The 19702-nt window shown below is 38.3% G+C and overlaps 1 protein-coding gene across 1 annotated transcript; it reads left to right on the plus strand.

The window, feature by feature from the left end:
* The first annotated feature begins 360 nt into the window (after window positions 1-360).
* bsg (basigin) lies at window positions 361-17446 on the plus strand. Its single transcript, XM_034703321.1, has 8 exons — window positions 361-611; window positions 9352-9520; window positions 10974-11062; window positions 11471-11607; window positions 11695-11971; window positions 14839-14863; window positions 14959-15031; window positions 15180-17446. Exons 1-7 carry the CDS (start codon window positions 548-550, stop codon window positions 15017-15019), a joined length of 822 nt encoding a protein of 273 aa, XP_034559212.1. The 5' UTR covers window positions 361-547; the 3' UTR covers window positions 15020-15031; window positions 15180-17446.
* The last annotated feature ends 2256 nt before the right edge of the window (window positions 17447-19702 follow it).

Here is a 19702-nt window from a genome sequence, read left to right on the forward strand (position 1 = left end):
AATAATAATAATAATAATAATAATAATAATACTACACAGAAACATTTCTGGAAGACATCTCACGACCCCCCAGGGGGTCTCGACCCACACTTTGGGAACCCCTGTTGTAGAGTACATCTGTGTTTAGGGACCAGTCCAATATATATTATATAATATGTTTATTTTTACTATTTTCCCTTTTACAATGCATCGATGTGGACAAAAAAATTACTCGTAACATTTCAGGAACCTGATGCATTTTTAACATTAAACATTCCTACCATGCAGCCTATGATTCCTACCAAATAACATTAGAATTATCTATACAGTGAAGTCCGCTGTTGCCATTTGACGTGACCACGCCTCTCAATATACGTCATGTGTACGTGCTGATCAGGGCGTGTGCGTGAGGTGCAACTAGAGGACGACCAACTCTATCGGCTTCACTGGGGAACGCAGAGCTCCTACATCTCGCTGGGAGTTCTCAAGAAAAGAAGGGAAGAAGACTCATCCCGGCGTCGTTGACATTTGGTTTTTCGACTAGTTATCAAATACTAAATTATCCACCATGAAATTACTCTGGGCTCTCGGTGCCCTTCTGTTGAGCTGCTGGCAAGCCAGTGCGTCCACAGGTAAGAATTCAGTGTCAGCCATGTTGGTTCAAGATGTGTAGACTTTACCCTGACCATAAAATATGTTTATTCCGTCTTCTGCTGGTTTCACTTAGCGACAGTGTTGTCTTTTGGTGTTGTATATTCTTAAAAAGCTGCCGTGGGAACACAAACGTATTCAGTGCTGGTGGAAAAGGCTCACATACGAGGGTTAGCTTAGGCGTGCGGAACGTTGGTGTTTCTGCTAGCGACTCATTTAGCTAATTTGCCTTTACAAAATCCCTTCAAACGATTAACCTGACATTTCGCGACTACGCGGTATTAACATTTAATGTATTTACAGAATCATATTTTGATCCTGAAACGTCAACAAGTGTGAGAGGTCACATGAGCTACATTAATGTATAGCGTATGGTGGTTTATTAACCTTGCTGTCGTGTTATCAACACAGCTCGTAATGTTCCCTTTAAGAAATGATTGTTAGCAAAAAATGAAACATCGTGAAACTGTCCTCACTGATCAGGGACATCATTTCCAAAAGTACCCCCAGGTTTTAAAAAAATCCGTGTTTTGGTGAATCTTTCGTCACCACAGTATAGACAGATAACTTGGCCCAGTCTCAGGCTCGTCCTCATGAAACCCGCAACAATTCATCCAATGTGACAGAAACATTCGTCCCAGTCCACGTGACGCGTAACAGTGGTCACAGTATTTCGAGCAGTCTGTGTCGTGTGTTTTTTTTTTTGCTATTAAATGGCTGCAATCTATTAGTCTTAGTGGTCATAAAATGGCCTGTCACTCCTCCCTCTGTTTCTGCTCGGTCTGTGGATCTGGGTCGTTATTGACTGACGTTATTCAACACAGAGCATTGTTCATAGGGACACTGGTTACTCATTGGATCGTCTGTTATTTCTAAACAGAGTAAACTGAGGATATGATCATTTTGCAGCCCCTAACTGATACATGATACAACCCCCCTTCTACTCCACAGCAAATCATTATGTATGTGTCTATGTTGATCTTGTAAGTCTTCTAATAATATTATAATAGTCAACACATTATACATAGATCTCATGTAAACGACTGTTTTGTTGTTCAGTCAGTTTTGATAGGTCCTGCATGTTTTCTGATATTGAAACCTGTTACTTCTTTAAAATGAAATAATATTCACCCTCCTGTTACCCTCAAATTTACTAACATCTTTTATCCGTGGGGTCAATTTGACTCCAGCAATTTAAACCTCCAGAAAGTGATTGTTACATAGGTTTATGTGTCAGGTACTTTATGTTTCTGTGTTGCCTAACTAAATAGCCCTTTTAAATAAAATATATTTCAAGCATAAACACAATTAAAAGCATTCAGAAGGACTTTATTTGTAAAACAGAACATCAAACTGCTGTGAGTTTGTCAAGCTCTCGTCAGCCCTGCCTTGTTTCTTTTTTATACTTTTTATTTAGTAGTTTTCACACACAAAGAAACAACAACAAGGAAACAAAACAAAGACGTGGCAGCATGTCAGCATTGGATGAGTTTTCTTACACATATATGACTATCTTCTGTAAGTAAACAGCTCATTTTTAACTCATCCTTGAGTATAGGATTTGATACCCAATGCAGAAATAAAAAGAAATAAAAAGAAAAAGAAAGTAGAAAAAAAAGAAAAAATGTTTCTATGTTATCAAAATGTATAACATAGGACAGATCATTGAATGTCTTTATGTAAAATGTTGATATTTCTTATGTCATATACAGCTAAAACAGCCTGGGGTCAAATTGACCCCAATGAACACCGATGTGGAATTTTTTTTTTTACAGGAAATTGGAACATATCAACATTTTAATTTTATGTTTTCCTAGTTGTCCCCATTAAATCAGGAAGATCATGAAATATGAAGCCAAAAAAGGGATGTTAGTCATTATGGGGTCCAATTGACCCAAAGGGTAATGGGAGGGTTAAGTTGTTTGATTTTCACTGACCATTTAAAGACTGTTTAAAATCATTGAAGCCCAGTGTATAAGACAATCTCAAAGCATATAAGACTACATGCTCTAGAACACGGGTTCCCAAACTTTCACAAACGCGACCCCCAAAATAGCAGTGTCAGAGATTGGCGACCCCCATTATCCTAAGGTGGTTAAATGTTGCTCACAGCTGCATGTAAGAACTAACAGGCCATTCCAATAACCTACATATTTCTTTATGATTTAATAAAGGTTAAAAGCAGGATAATTTCTCTGCTCATGTGGCAACAAAGTAAAGAAAAAAAAATGATGACATTTTCTTTTTTCATGGAGATATTTTTACAACGAAGTATAAAATACGCAATTTTAGATCATTCTAAATTTGTATTGTTTTTTAAGAACCTATCTTGCGACCCCCACTTTGGGAACCACTTCTATAGAATATGTGAGTACAGTACAAATTTGGCAACATGCACCGAATTAAGTCTTGTGACAGCATTGTTTACAAATGATATGCACAATACACATGGGCCTTAAAGTCACTAATATAGACATATAAGGATCCCTCCTGCATCTTAATGTTTCCTGCTTTTGTAATGTCGGCTCTGGAGTAGATCAGGAGTAAAATTAGATTCCCCTGGAGTTTTTGCTTCTCCTGTAGCTTACCTTCATCATAAAAAGTGGGTCAACATAGATGGTTAGAGCAGCTCTATGTGAAATTGATGTTAAGTCCCAGTCATTTGGTAAATGGTGTTGAGAATGGACTCATTTAGATATTGAAGGGGCTTAACCTGCTCTTGCCTAAATGATCTCCTTATGATTAAAACCCTCAATGACACATTTTGTGTTTTTGGTGTTTGGTTGTGGGGGTTAACATCCACCTTATAGTGACAGCTAATGCCACAGCTGAATGATCACATTAGAGTAAGCTTGGATTAATGCACGCCACATTTACCCGCTAAAAAAACTTGAAAGATTGTGAGGGCTAAGCGTGAAAGGTATTTGCCCTCCTAGGTTTTTTTCTTCTACAGTCTCTGACCTCGACCCACTGATACATGCAGGAATTAAAACTAGCTCTAAAACTTTGTCTTTGTTCTAGCATGTCACAGCCTTCAAGCTAAACCCCTGATATCTACCTTCTATTCAACAGGATGATGGAGAGCGGACAGGTTTTTCCTGTTATGCCTTCAATATTCAAAGTTGAGTTAAATGAGTTTCAAAAGTTGCCTTTTTTGTTACCTTTCCTTTCATAATACTGAGAAAGATGTTACTTCAGTTTTTATTTATTTATTAAAAGCAACAATGAATTAAAAAAAAAAAAAATTTAAACATTTTTATTAGATTCAGCCAACATCGCAAAACAACAATGCAGCCATCAGACTCGGAGGCAAAAAACACCTAGTCCATAGTACGAAAGTAAAGTTAAATCAATAAATAGATAGTACACAATTAAAAATAAGTAAATACAAAAACACAAAATAATAATAATATGAAGATTGTACTGATTAACCCAAAAATAAATAATAATAAAAACAAAAATAAATATAGATATTTGTATACATTGTAATTAGGATAATAATAATAATTATAATTATAATAATAATATTAATAATCAACAGTGCATATTAATGAACATTTCAGTGCAGCATCCATGTATATATGTCTTGCCATATGCCATAAGTTTGCCATAAGGCTAATTTTCATCTGTAGTCCCCGGCAGGTCAAAATAGGGTTCATAACTAACCATAAAGATAAATAACAGATGGAAACAGCAAGTGATAGCACGACAATGAAAGCTACAGTACATCACAAGAGCATATTATAAGTTATACAAAGGTGCAATTTTTAACCAGCAAGTTGAATGAAAGTCAAATCTTGTAGATAAAGCAGGTTGTCCCATAGTTAGACCCTTTCTTTTAGTTCAACCTCTTTCATTCTTTCTCTATCACATCAAATATTGCATATTTCCCCCTTTATATTCAGACCTTGCATTGCTCAGGCTCTTTGGCTGGTTATTGATCGTAGGTAAACACTCACTACCAAAAGGAATGATCCTCTAAAAAGTCTCTGGACACACACGGCTGACTCTCATGTTGTAGAGTAGAGGGCTACATGCAGTAAATGTAACTATCAAGCTTCAAGTGCTTGAATCCAGTGGTAGTTGGAACTGCTGCCCTGACTATATTTAATTTTGAACTTTCATAAAGCATGCCCAACGAAGGTGACCTTTGGTAATGGTGAGGAAGCTGCGTTACATGATATAGGTTACATGTAGAGGGACTGGGGTTCTTGTTGACACGTTCAAAAGTCATGTATGTTGTTCAGAATTCTAGTGATCTGCTTGAAGCTCATGGTGGAAGTGAAAATTCAAGGAGGGAGAAAAGGAAATATAGCTTAGTTTATATTCTGTGCATATGATTGTTCTCTAGAGCTCAGCCCTGATTTTGTTCTGCTTTGTGTAAGTGAGAGGTGGGAAGCTAGCTCTCCTTGTTTTTGCCGGTAGTGTGAGAATGTTATTCTTCCCTGGACCCACCTAAGTTTATGACCCCCCAGACCACCACTGAGTGGCTAAACAAATCCACCCTGCCTGTTTTGATCGTGTAGAGCTGGGATACTTGGTAGAAAAGTTCGCGGAATCCATGAAAACATGAGTTCTTTATTAGTACTATTTTTTACAACATACAAGGCAGACTGTTTTTATTTTTCAGATTTAAGCCAATGATACAAAATCAATCTGGATCAGTCTGTTCTAACTGTTCATCAAAAGACTTGTAAAGTTGTTCCCAACTGATCACACTTTCCTCAGAAGGATGTATTCAGTTGCGCAACATTTAATTTTGATCGTCTGTTTTTCTATGTGAGTGCAACCATGATGCGATGCTTTCACTTCCCTCTTGAGATCCTCCACGTTGACTCGCCTACATTGAGGTCATGTGCATTGCCTGCATGAATCACTGGCAGAACGATCTGAGAAAAAGGACTCTGTGTTAGCCTAATTTCACACCCTGAACACTGCTTGGTGACTGGAGGCACAGCAGAGAAAAAGCACCATCCTAAAATACTTGGTCCATGTCCAAATATCATGTTAAGTATTCTCCATTTCAAAACCATCTTCATTTTTTGCTTCATTTTCTTTCTCAGTCATTGCACATTGTTTGATTTCATTGGAATGCTCTTGGATGATTTACATGTTTTGTTGTTGTTGTTTCCTTGGTTTTTGTGTTTTTCTTTTAATATTCTGTTGCTTAACTGTCCTTGGGGATGTCTCATCAAACCTTTTGTTTTGCATCGGCCCAAACACTTTATATTGCATAACTGCCTCTCAGCATTTAAAGATAAAGGCGATTAATTTGGTAAACTGAATCGACATAGAAATCCAATTATAGAGATTAACCCATCACAGGAGGAGCACACCAAAACGCAGACTCGCACCGATGTGAACAAGAGGCAGGAAATAAGAGGAACACCAGTTAGTGTGGGGCAATACAACTCAAAAACGGCACACATTACTGCCCAAAATTATCTCTATTGGGGATGGGATAATGAAACGCTTGAATATTCCCTCACTTATTAAAAATCGAAGAGTTAATGTGAATATTATCTAATTTTAAAAGTTCAATTTTACATTGTTTTCACTGGTGTCGTGTTGTAATACGGTATTCCCGCCAGACGGTGGCTACAGTGCATCTTAAAGCAGTTTGCTGACTGCATTAAGTAGTTAGTAAGAGGAGAAGAATGCTAACTGCATTAAATTGTAAAAGAAGTAAAAAAAACAACATTAGCTACAGTTGCTTCAAATACGTGTGTAGAGGTGTGAGATTCAGAAACGGCAGAGTGTGGCTGTGAAATCTAAACACACACACCACGCTGCTGCTTCACAGAAACACTGCACAAAGATAAGGTCAAAACCAAGCGGCAACCTCTAGTCTCAAAATATGAAGCTCTTGCTGAAGTGTTATAAACTGCAGTTCATCGAGCATCCGCTTAAGGCTGGCTGCAGAAACACCGGAAACCACATACACACCGATTCAAAAAAGACGATCTTTGCAGCAACAATTAAAATGTTTACAGCCTGGTTCAAAAAACAGCTTTTGGCTTTCGGCACACTCTGTACAGGGGTGAATTTTTTTCTAACGCAACGGTTCAGAAGATATTAAGATCACAAGTTTTTGGCTAGGAGGCTCAAAGCAGCCTCTTTACCTCACACTAGCTCGACAGCAGTTGTGTTCAGCATTTCAGATATGGCTCCCGCCGATGATTGGCTTCAAAACAGACAGGTGACGTAACAAATACTAAGCCCATTATTTATACAGTCCATGGTCAAGGCAGATGCTGTCAGTGCCCCCTACTAGCAGCACTTCATCCAGTGCTGATTGATGGGACTGCCACACAAATGGACCGTTAACGGAACGGGTGTCCCAGGGAGTTCTTTCGTTTACTGTCTACATCTATTGCACAAGGGGGCTTGATTACAAACTATGGTTGAATAGATGCTAGTGATTATGGAATAATATTTTGGATTCAAAATGCCCATCACTAATCTCTATATTTTAACAGTATCAGCCTTAGATCATTGGAACTAAAATCTAGTCCTCATGATATCTGCAGTCACAAAAAGGCTGCTTTATTTAGGTGAGCTGGTTTTAGCTCAATGATTTATAATAAATTGAAAACTGGCCACGTGGATCAGGTTTGGTCATCCCTAACATCAGTTTATGTGGCATTTCTTTTTTTGTCTAAATGGGTCAGAGCATCCTGATGCTTTTTGGGTAAAAATGCTGCTCTGATCTTTGCTTTTTCAATGCTTTCTTTCATATTTCCATTTCACTTCTTCTTTAATTAACCTTGTTTCTTTTTCTTTCTTTTTCCTTTTTGCTTGTCTTTCTTTCATAACTGTATTTTATCATCACTCCATCACTCTTTCTTCAAACCCACCACATTGAAAATGGCTTCAAACCTGTTTGCTGGGCTGACTGTAAACGGTGCTCAGCGGGGTTCATCAAGTCTCCCCTGTCTCAGATGAAGCTGATTGACGACAGGGCAGAGCTGCACTGCGAAGTCATAGGCAACCCCATCCCTGAAGTGCAGTGGTGGTTTGTTGTGGGCGAAGAGCCCGACGAGACCTTCACCCAGCTCTTTGATGGGGCGCGGGATGACAGAGTGAAAATCAATGCCACATACATAGCACACGGCACCAGCACCTTTCACCTCACTGAACTCACCCTCGAGGACTCAGGCACGTACGAGTGCCGCGCTTCCAACGACCCTGACCGCAATGAACTGAAGAAGACGCCAAAAATCAAGTGGATCCGCTCGCAGGCAAACATTATTGTGATCGAAAGTGAGTGGCACGGGAAGCATGAGGAGAAGTAGCTTGGCTGGTATCTCCTCATTAGTGAAGTCCTGGACATTCAGTTCCTATTACACTCAACTCCCCATGCTTCCTGGTCAAACACCCTCCCGTCCTGCCTCACCCAGTATCCACTCTTCCTTTCCTCAGCAGCTCCACGGTTGATCCTGTAGTAGAACACAGACCTGGTCACGTAGTGTGGCTGGGCTGCTCCCTATTATTCCTGTATTTACTGTCACAGAACATGCCTTCAATCTGATGCCTTTTTTTTCCCCTGTTTTCCAGGCTAAGATAACATCATGATTGGGGTTCTTATATAATACTGGTCATAAGGTCAGAATTTAACTAATGGCTTTTGCATTAAAAAGATAAACAGCAATAAAATGTGACTATTTAATATTTCCAAGAAAAAACAAAAAAGGGGTGTCAGATTCCTTGATAGTATCGTGTTCTTGGTAGCATTTTCCTTAATTGATACTAACACTGGCAATGCCCCTTTATTTATACCCTTACTCCTATGGCTTATAGCATATATAACTTAAAGCACAGAAGTAGCAACTTGTGATCAAACATTAGATTCTCAGTCATGGGGTATCTTTCTGCCTTGTGGTCCAGTATTATTATTCATTATATCATTTTGAAAGAATTGGTCAGATTCTTCACCTGGTTGAAGAAAAAACGTGTGGTAACATTTCTTCACGTGTTTGGCGGTTAAACTGCTGATCATTTTTATATCCTACTTGTTGCTTCTTCTGCATGTCTTTCGACAAAGATCTTTCCCCATGACCTTGTTGTAGACTTCTGTATCTAGTAGATTTCTCCTGTACAGATCCTTCTCTCCCCTACATTACACCATTGGTGAGACCGATGTCTCCGTTTAGGGAGCTCTTTTCACCTTTTGTTGGAACGTCCTTTAAATAAGTGTAAAACTTATACTTGTGTCACTTTGTTTTCTTGGTTGATTGAATGATAACACTTGTTTTTTATGTCAAGCATGGTAAGTTGAAGGAAAATATGAACACTCAACAATTGTCTCAATAATGTGTTTAATCTAAGTCTGTCTCAATGCCCTTCAGATGGTTTGTAGAATAACATCTCATAGATCATGTCATGGTAGAACACTCCCACCCTGCCTGACTTTGATGTATTTGCTCGTTAATCAGTATGAGTGTTGGGCTCTTGTGTACATGGTAGGCCCAGGGACATTTTGTTCCATCAAATAATTTGTGAGGACAACTGTTGAGTGTCAAGAAAATTGTGATTCAGCCAAAGCTTATAAATGGTGCATAGCAGACAGTGATAGTGTTACTTTTAAAGGCAGTGATGTTAGATCCATCATGAAGATTGAGGGAATAAGCACAGTCATTCAGCCCACGAGTTTTTCCAATTTTCCTTTAATCAAAATGTCTTCTTGATAAATTATTAATTTTTCCTTCTGTTTATCTTAAGCTCCAAACATCGTTACTGAACCCACCGAGGTCAGCAACCAGACCTCTGCGGTCCTCAGCTGCAATCTGACGGAGTCAAACCTTCCCATCAAGGGCTCCCACTGGATGCACAACGGCAAAATCATTGAAAGCTCCAAGTCCGAAGAGCCTTCTGCATCAATTACCTTCCAGTAAGTAGCTACACGGGCAGTTCTACCCACTGATCCTTCTGAAGTGTTGGTCTGTATGGTGAATACAGCAGTATTTTCCACTTACCAGTAAACCAGTGAATTTCTCTCTCGTCTCCTGAGAGGTTTGTTAATGTTCTAGAGACAAACGTGTAGTTCAGTGGTAAGCATTACTGGAATATACACCACACAAGAAAACAGCAAACCCAGCTAATTTTTATACTTTTAAATATTTTAAAAACAGGAACAATAAAGCAACATCACTAGCTAGAACTGGGCGATACTTGGATTTATGATAATTGTCGTGATATAATTTTTCTCGATATAAATATAAAATGTTTGATAAAAAATAAATATATTTAAACCTGTAATTACACCCCCAACCACTCGAAAGGGAGGGGGCGCTAATTTGCCTTAAACGCTAGTTGTCACCCAACATTGAAGAGAAGAAGAAGAAGACGGCATTGAACAGCCAATCATGTTGCAGGGTAACAAGCAACAGTGACACTGAAGAAAACATAAAACCTAGTACAAATGAACACTGAATAACCGTGATGCGTTCACTGCACTGTGGGAACTATTCGTAACTTTACAGGGGAGTGCACTACTCAAAACAATACTTCATAAACTGACACACATGCAAATTAGCATGGTATAAAATGAGAGATTCAAGAAGCCCATCAAAGAACTAAATCCAGATACAAACTACAAACCATCTTCAATTTTCACTCGGGACCAAAAATCTGCCTTTTAAATCAAAATGAAATAAAGATTTGATATTTATTGTGATAATTATCGATATCGACTGATATGAAAAATGTTATTGTTATAATATCTTTTTCAATAACGCCCAGCTCTATCACTAGCTTAGAAAACTGTTGACTATATCTCATACGGAAAGAGACTTGGCTGCCTTGCAAGTTGTTTTTCACTCTCCTTTACTCCGACTCTTCTGCTCTCCCTTTCTGGCTGTGTTTCGTGTCAATATCTTTATGCTCTGTTATCCCTCCCCCTCTCACCATGCCCCTTTCCTTGCTGGCTGCCTCCATTAGCAGGAGAGCTAGGGGCGCCATCCAGCTATTCACTGCTCTTGATTAGCAGAGAGATGGACCGTGCAGTCGTGCAGCTTTGCTGGTAGTCTTGGCAGCAGGGATAAGCGCCCCTAGCAGTGTGCTCACTTGCCATGACCTTAATTCCCCATTAGAGAGAACAAGCAGGACTGTGCTGGACAGTAACAACAAACAAAAGTGCAATTGTAACTCACCAGCAGTTTGAAATATTTGTTGCCAGAACAAGCAGCATAAACAGGTTGCAATGTTTTCTACCTAACCAAGTGGAGATCAAATCATTTTCAGTAATGCCCGGCTATATGCTAAGTTGCTATTGCTTCAGACTTTTCTTTGATGTGGACTGTTGCAAAGGAGTCGTAGATCATTTTCTCTTCTTTTTCCTATAGGTTGGATAAGATTACCCACACTTCTGGTGGAAAGTATGAATGTGTGTTCCTGACTGAACCAGAGGTGAAGCAGACTATTGAAGTCAAAAGTAAGTTATTAAAATAAAAAAAACATACAGTAGTCTCTTTCCCAGAATATTTAAAGGTTTGTACTCAAATTTACATCAAAGTTCGGCCTTTCATAGCAGTGAAATGCAACCACATCACAGGGCACTCACTGTTTACATATAAGTAGTATACATGTAATATTACAATATAATACTTAAGATTGTCAAGTATTGGCTCTACACAAACAGCTCATGAGGGTAAGTGTGTAATTGGATAGGACTATTAGAAAATGGAAATCAAATAAACTTGCACTTTATCAATGAGTTGCAAAGCCTACTTTTTACATGACAGGTCATCTGGGTCCAGAATAGTTCACCAGAAAAAGTTCACTTCTCCATTCACCAAACCTTCAGGTTCTTATTTTGAAAGTGTTTCTCTGTTTCATTCAGCTCTTCCTCATGTTGGTGCCTACAAGCATTCCGAGAACGGTAATGAGAACGACAAAGCTGTGATGGTCTGTATTAGCCATGGCTACCCACTGCCCACCGACTGGACCTGGTTCAAAGACGAAGAAGGCACCCTAAAGGTGTGTGTCTCTCAAGCTTGTGATTTTAAACATCATACATACTTCTTAATGGGTTCTAAACTACAGTTCTGTATATATCCTCCCCAGCCAATTATCAACGGCACTACTGACAAATATGAAATCAAGAGCACTCCTAACAAGACCTCTCTGACCATTAACGACCTGAGCATTGAGAACGACATCGGAGATTACACCTGCTCTGGAACCAATGAGCTCGGCACAACCAGCGACAAGATCCATCTGCGTGTGCGCAGTCGTCTGGCCGCTCTCTGGCCCTTCCTTGGCATTGTGGCCGAGGTCATCATCCTGGTGACCATCATCTTCATCTATGAGAAGAGGAGAAAGCCCGATGAGATCACTGATGGTACGTATACTGTGCTGCTCGCGACACTACATACTCCATCAACAAGGACCAGTTTACTACTGTTTTACCTTTTAAACATAAAGAAGACGAATGTTGGGATAATGTATAACAGTTGTAAATAGGGCTGGGCGATAATTCGATAACGTTTATCAACATAATATAATTTTTCTCAATAGAAATATAACAAAAGTTTGATAAAAATTTGATAAATTTAAACCTATAATTACAACACCCAACCACTGGAAACGGAGGCGCAATCATGTGGTCTTAAACACTAGGGCTGTTTTCGGAACCACCTACTATACTAGCAGTACGTACTGATTTGGCCAAAATTCAGTATGTGGTATGTGAACAAGAGCAAAATCTGCAGTATGTCAAAGCTCCCTGGATGTCTACTGATTCGGGAAAATTTCACAGTGTGCATCAGGCCAGTCTCCCTCGCCTACTGTTTCCCACAATGCACAGCACTCGTTCCACTTTTTCTTTTTTCTTTTTTTTTGACGGGGGGAACTCAATTTTTAGGTGCTGTGAAAATGATTAAATTCCATATAAACCACTTCCTAACTTTAAATTATAAATGAATACTAAAGAAGCAGTTTCGCTATCAGCTTGGCCGTTCTTTACTTCCGCTTTCCGAAACCGATTTCCAGTGACCTCTGGCCCACAGTACTGCAATACCGACCGAACAGAACGGTCATACTACATGCTATATTCAAACGCAGTATGTAGTAGGCAGTACCTACTGCCTATGACATTAGTAGGTAGTTTGTAGCAAGCTGTTTCGAAAACAGCCTAGTTGTCTCCCAACATTACACAGAAGAAGAAGACGACGACATTGAACAGCCAATCATGTCGCAGGGTAAGAGGTAGGCAGGGTTTAAAGACGTTTGGAGGGGAATGTAAACACAGCTGAAATGAGCGACATTGAAGAAAACATGAAACCTACCAGCTCAAAGCAGAGTCGTTAGTCTAACACTTTGCTGACTCTGCGTTAACTATTAACTTCATATAATTCGTAAAATATACTTTCAGGACATGGGTAAATAAATCTGATTATGCAAAGTATCTCAACCTGAGAAAAATAAAAATCTTTTACTAAAACCTCACAAAAATCTAATCTTACACAAAAGACCTGCTTCCTGTTAGCACCGTCAGAAATGATGGAACTAAGAAGTTTATCAGAAAACTAAATCTAGACACAAGCTAACAAACCATCAGGTTTCTTCAACTTTCACTCAGGAACAAAAATCTGCCTTTATATTTAAATGAAATAATGATGTGATATTTATCCTGATAATTATCGATATCGACTGATAAGAAAAATGTTATCCTGATAACATAATTTTCAATATCGCCCAGCTCCAATTGTAAACTCATACATATCATAGTACTGTAAGTGCTGCTGGTGCTTTAATCTTCGGTTGATACCTTAAGGGAACTGTAGAAACAGTTGCAGTCCTTCTTCAGTCCAAGCAACCAGTAACCACACATCTTACTGGTCACTCCTGCTGCTTTTATAATCAGGTTTGGTTGGGAAAAATACCCCTAAGCTTAAATATAACAAAAAAAAAAAAAAAAAGCTACCAAAGTGTCTTCAAAAATATTCATCAAAAATGGATCTTTTGACATTTTGAGAGTAGTTACAAAGACGTCCTCTTTGATTTGTATCTTTAGTCTTCAGTAAACCATTGAGAGTTGAGAGGATTTGTTGCCCCCTAGTGGCAAGTTAAAGGCTATCGAGGTTTTTTGTATGATTTTTCTATGTTTTAATTTTATAAAACCAAAGATCAGGTGTTAGCTTCCACTTCTCTGTGAACAATCTGTGATTAAAAACTATTATTTTCATTATTATTATTTACATTTTTACTCCTTTGTTCGCTGCTGATTTTGCATTTTGGTAAGTGGACAAAACTGCATGTCAGACTGAAGTGGTTGAGCTGAGATGACCGCGTGAAAAAACAAAAAAAAACAAAGCTATGGGAGTCTGAATGTACTGCTTTCATAGTCACCACTTCTAAGAGGAATGTGCTCAAAGATTTGGTCACTCTTTCACTGGCCCTGCAAAAAGAAAAAGATTAAGACATCTTCTTATGTATCTGCTCGTAAATCATGCCACTGAGCCAATGAAAGAGTCAAATGAGACAAACAAGTGTTATGGTTTGACATGGAATTGGACAGGTTGCAAAGTGAGAGGTTTCAGCATTCTGTCTGCATGCATGATCTCTGCATCTTGTACTCTATGCATGATAAGTTAAAGGAAAGAACTGTACATCATTTACATTTGTCTCATTCACCATTTGGCCACGGAGGTAGCCTTCTCCTGCGTTACCTTGTGAATATGTGCTCCTGCTCTGCTGTTGAACACTGCCTCTCTACATCCCAGGTTGTGTGTTAGCTGCGCAGTGTGAAGTACTGTTTCTTCTCTTAATACAGCCACTGTAGTGTTCCTTTGGTGGTCTTTGCTTGTACTGCATGAGCCTCTGTGATGCTGAGCGGGAAATTTTGACTGTATTAAAATGCTGATAAAGTGCCATTCCTGAAGAGACGAACAGTCTTAAATGATATCAATAAATGTGTCTATAATTTAAAAAAAACCTGCTTGAATTTCACTTTAAGTGATGTTCAAAGGATTTAGTCCTACCACTCATAATCAGAAATTCAACGAGTGGGCATGCTTCAGCTCATGTTAAGTTGATTTGATCATAACCTCATTGATATCGTATTACAGAGGATGTCATGTTCTAACTTTTGCTACCATCATATAGGGCATGTTTTGCTCACATCAGTCACACACGTGTAACCTGCTATCAGCTGACCCTCTTTTTTTTTTGTTTGCCCTCCTTGATTGATCAATTGCTGCTGTCCAGATGATGACTCAGGAGCTGCTCCCCTGTAAGTACAGTTGGCAATACACATTGACCATCACTGAGCGTTCTGTCTTTTTAAATGTCTTTTACCTGACTCATGTTTGATCTGATGTCTTACAGGAAGAGCAATTCTAATGCAAATCACAAAGACAAGAATGTGAGGCAAAGGAATTCTAACTAGAAGCTGAAACGGGTAAGTGAATCTACTTCTTCATTAGTGAAAGGGTTAACGTCCTCTCCTGAGGACTGCACCTTTTAAGACACACCATGTAGAAGAAGAACCAAATATACAATCTAAACAGGAGTCCTTTTCACTCATGCGTCCTCTTTATCTTCCATAGGTGGACCCCCACACTGCAGTCCAGGATCAGCTGTTGTGTTGCACATCATAATGTGCACCCTGCAATTCTGAAGTACCTTTTTGTGCTTGGGTGTTAATGTGTAAAGAGGTTGACTGATTTCCTCTTGTTTAGTTTTCTTCTCTATTATTCTCCATATTGTGCAGCCAGAGAACATAGTGTGAAACAATTTCTGCTTGAGGCCATGGGGCAAATATTGCATGAGTTTAAAAAGCTGGTATAGGAAAATGTGTGTTTGTTGTAAAATCATTAGACTGTTCATGTGAGGAATGCTTAGTTTGTGGTTATTTTCTGTTTCTGCTGATGCTTCCTACACTGATTTTTTTTTTTTCCCACCGTTGTCTTTGCTTTTAATTCTCCAATCAGGAATGGTTCCTTGTAAGGCATCAAAAACTTTTCTTTAGACTCTCTGAAACATTTCTAACCCTGATGAATCACTGCCATTCTTCGAACAACAACTGGAGTGTGCTTCACACCTTTAATCTGTCCCTTCACCAACGCACAGACCTCCCTCTGCAGAGTGTTGTACTTTGCCTTAACAAGCACCATTTTTCTTTCTCTTTTTGCATTTTGTTACCTGTTGCGAGATATAATGTGACACTGAAAATTAAATGCAGAAATGACAGAGATTCAATGTCTGCTAGCTTTTGTTGCCGTAAGAAATTATAGGTCTTCAAAAAGAAAAGCTTTTGACCCTTTAAATCGTGCTTTTGTTCTCTTTCCTTATTGAATACTTTGGGGTCCAAGCAGTGCCACTCGAAGCTAAAGCCTGGAGTATATTGTGCTCACTCTTTTCTACTACTACTTTTTTGTGCAGCAAACACTGTAGGACCAATACTCAGCAAAATGTGCTAAGTGGGTTGTAAGTTGGACCCATTTCTCAGGCTTCTATAATGATACTATTTGACGCACGTATGGCGCTGTTATAATCAAGCCTGAGTTTGTGTAGGTATCTGAAAAAAACTGCTGAGAATCAAAACTGTTGGATTTGTTTCCTCTCAGTTGCATCTTTTTGCTCTAAATTGTTGTCTTCTCTGAAAAGGTGAATTTAATTTTTTGTATTCAAAGTCCTATTTTCTTGGGACCTTCTCTGAAACTTTTAAGCCAATTGTCCTGAAACTTTTTTCAGGATTAGCCACAAACTTTACTAATCTTAAATTATGGCAAGAGTTTTTAAATGGCTATCTTTTTAATGTAAATGTGTCTTTTAGCTACAATTTAACATGAATGCTTTTAAATCTAAATAAGTGAAAACAACCAAACCAGGTGCACATGCTTGCGTACAAGGTGAAGACTTTGTTACTTAGCATAAGGGGATCCTTCCACCTGGAGGAACCACACATCAACATAAATAAGCTCAACACTGATTGGTGGAAAATTTCTTATGAATAATCAGTTTTGAATCATGTCGAAACAATGTACATATCTGAACGCCACATGTTCGTTGGTTGTCAGATTTGTTGCCATTGACTTAGCAGTGACATTCACTGTCCTGCTGTAATCAGTATTGTGCACATAACATTTCTATTTCACCAAATTTTAAATCTAACTTTGCCAAAGTATTTGTAAATGCACCCAAAACCATTGAATCAGGTGTCATTTCTTTAGAATTGTCAGCTATATTTTGGCTGTTTGAAGTTTAAACCAACGATGTCTTTGTAGTGTGATTTTCTCTCATAAGTTATTCCAGGATAGTTTGTTGTGAGCGAGTGAAAAATAAGTCACTGACTTCACAAAATCCAGTTGGGTTCACCTGGTCGGTCCAATAAGAATCAAACACTAAAACGTTAATGGCCTGCTTGGACCCCTCTCAACAGCAACTTTATGTTTTAACTTTTAAAGTTTTAGTGATCACATGTTACAGAAAAACACCTATTTGTCAGGACCAAGTGCAAGATAGTTAACATCTGTTACTTCTGTATCATTCAACTTTATTACTACGCACTGATTTTTCAATGAATACAGGACATGAAGGATGTAATAAGATGTTTTTCTTTCTTGCTCAATGCTACCTGAGCTGAAACATCTGTGTGCGATTGTTGGACTGCCATCTCTGTCCCTTTCACTGTGTAGATGATTCAGAAGCCATATGTTCCATTTATCAGAGTATTGATGTGATTGGATGTATTCAGAGTTATACTAATAAAAAAGACCTAGACAGACTTGTGTAGACTGTTGTACCTGTCCAAATACTTGGAGCACCATCTGTTGTACAACTTGCACAGACTGAATAAAGGTATTTGATTTTATGTGAGTGTTTACATGTTTGACTGTGGAAAGCAGGTCAAGAGGCCCTGTGTGCAGCGAGGCCCACATACCTGCAACAATCTGAATCATGCGTACGATTTACCTTTGTGAAAACCAATATATGTGAACGTATGAACAAAAAAATGAGTTTTTAGAAGTAGTGGTAATATTTTACACACTCTAGCAATGATCTAAACCCAAGCTCTAAGTGTTTTTACCTTTAATTTAATATACACTAAGGGATTCCTAAATGAAGAAATGCTATGGGAATTGAAGCTTGAAGAATAAGTTCAGCTTTATCAGCTTATTTGTAAGCATAGGCTGAACGCAGATTCCACTGCACAAAAGTTGGTTTTGAAAATTCATGATCTCTACTGCATGTTCAGTGGGCTTTAAAGCAGGCCTACACAGAACTAACCTATTTAAAAACAAAGTGCAAATGCATCTTTAAATATTCTACACTGATCCCCTGAAATTGTTTTCTTTTTGCCTTAAGTTTGCAAAATAATGGTTTCAGGCCAAGACTGTGATTCAGTAAAGGCTTTGAGAAAGGACAAATTGTGATGATCTTTTAAATGAACAAACAGTGGATATATCTGTTCACCTCTTGTGCTTTCTTTGTGTAAAAAAGGAGATTCATTTTTTAGAATTAGACTTACCTTTGAAAACCTATATAACTGGGAAGTGTTTCAACTTAAGATACTGCATTAAAAATGAGTGTGACTGCAAGATATTAAGAAAAAGTAAAGAAGATATTTCAAAGAACAGCAGGAAAAAGTGAAATCATCTTTGACATAGCAGATTTGCATTTTAATTTTTTTTTGTTTTTGCTTTTTAAAGTTATATGTTTGGGGCTTTTTGCCTTTATTTGATAGGATAGCTGAAGAGAGACAGGACATGTGGGAGCGGGGGAAGAAATGCAACAAATGGTCGTGGCCGGGAGTTTAACTGGCAACCTCTACAACAAGGACTGTAGCCTCTGTATGTGGGGCGCTTGGACCACTAGGCCACCCAGATTTGCAATTCGTCCATAGGCCTAAATAGCTATGGTTCTGGTGACCAAGACCATACAAGGTCACATTATGTGCTACATACTTTTAGTATGTACTTTACTGCTTTCTATCAGGCTGTGTTGTGTTCATCATATCATACAAAATATAATTTTTTCATTATTGGAGGTCTTTAGCAATATTATTGACCTATTATGCTAACCACCATGTGCAATGTTACTTTTCTACAGAAGCCCTCAGTTGACATGTATACACACATTTTATTACTCCATCGATGTGTGTAACAGTGTGTTAATTTCAGTGTCTTTATCGAACTCTTGTTACTTTGGGTTAACAAAGCTGGTTTTCCCTCCATAACAGATTAATTATCTTAAAATTGTAAAATATTCAGGGATCCAGAAAACAACATGCTAGTTCTACGACATCCTATGCTGCTATTTCCCATACTACTGAGGTAAGTTAAGGCTAAATCTACATTTGTTTTGTGTTTTGGCCACTCTGGTGATACCAGGTGAACATCTTACATTAAGTCAAGATTTCAAGGAAACAACTGAAACTAAGTCATAATCACAGGAATACAGAGTTTTTACAAGTATGCATGTCCATGATCAGGGCTTCCACATCTGCATTATAATTATGTGCAGTTATGTTTGATTCCATATGCTATCCTATTATCACTTGTTGCAATTTAAGTATCCACTTTACCTCAGTATGTCTGCCAATAGGCTACTTCTGAAATGCAATTACTTTTCTACTAATCTTTCTTTTGTCTAACCACTTTTGCTATCCAATTTTATAGGCACTTTTTCATTGAAACATTTTTCGCTTCACGCTTAATTATATAATATATATTAATGATTCATTTGCTGCCTTTTTGTTTAAGGCTTCTGATAGTTAAACGTAAAACATTGAGTGAACTAGCACTACATTTTCTTTGGAGACAAATTAATGATCTGCTTCATTTTACCTTTTTTAATACAGCGTGCAATGTGTATATGTACCACAAGGGGGCGCCAATCAACCAAGAATTAGAGGCTACGACCTCCCTGTCAGGCCTTTAACAGAACTATCAATCTAAAACAACAGGCAGAAGCTGTAAGTGTTTATAAAACCCCTCAAACAAGTTAGGATGTATATTTTATTTTGTTTAGGCTATTATAAATCACGTGATCTTGAGCATAAAGGTGATTGGCTGATCATCCTAACATCCTCTGTGAGTAGATTTGAGGTGTAGCCTCGAACTTGATG

Source organism: Notolabrus celidotus, chromosome 2 (assembly GCF_009762535.1).
Source record: "Notolabrus celidotus isolate fNotCel1 chromosome 2, fNotCel1.pri, whole genome shotgun sequence".
In the NCBI taxonomy this organism is placed as follows: domain Eukaryota; kingdom Metazoa; phylum Chordata; class Actinopteri; order Labriformes; family Labridae; genus Notolabrus; species Notolabrus celidotus.

Coding starts and splice junctions, on each gene's coding strand:
- bsg (XM_034703321.1), top strand. CDS start 548: ATGAAATTACTCTGGGCTCTCGGTGCCCTTCTGTTGAGCTGCTGGCAA. Junction 612..9,351: donor GCAAGCCAGTGCGTCCACAG/GTAAGAATTCAG, acceptor GTTTATCTTAAG/CTCCAAACATCGTTACTGAA. Junction 14,864..14,958: donor GACTCAGGAGCTGCTCCCCT/GTAAGTACAGTT, acceptor GATGTCTTACAG/GAAGAGCAATTCTAATGCAA.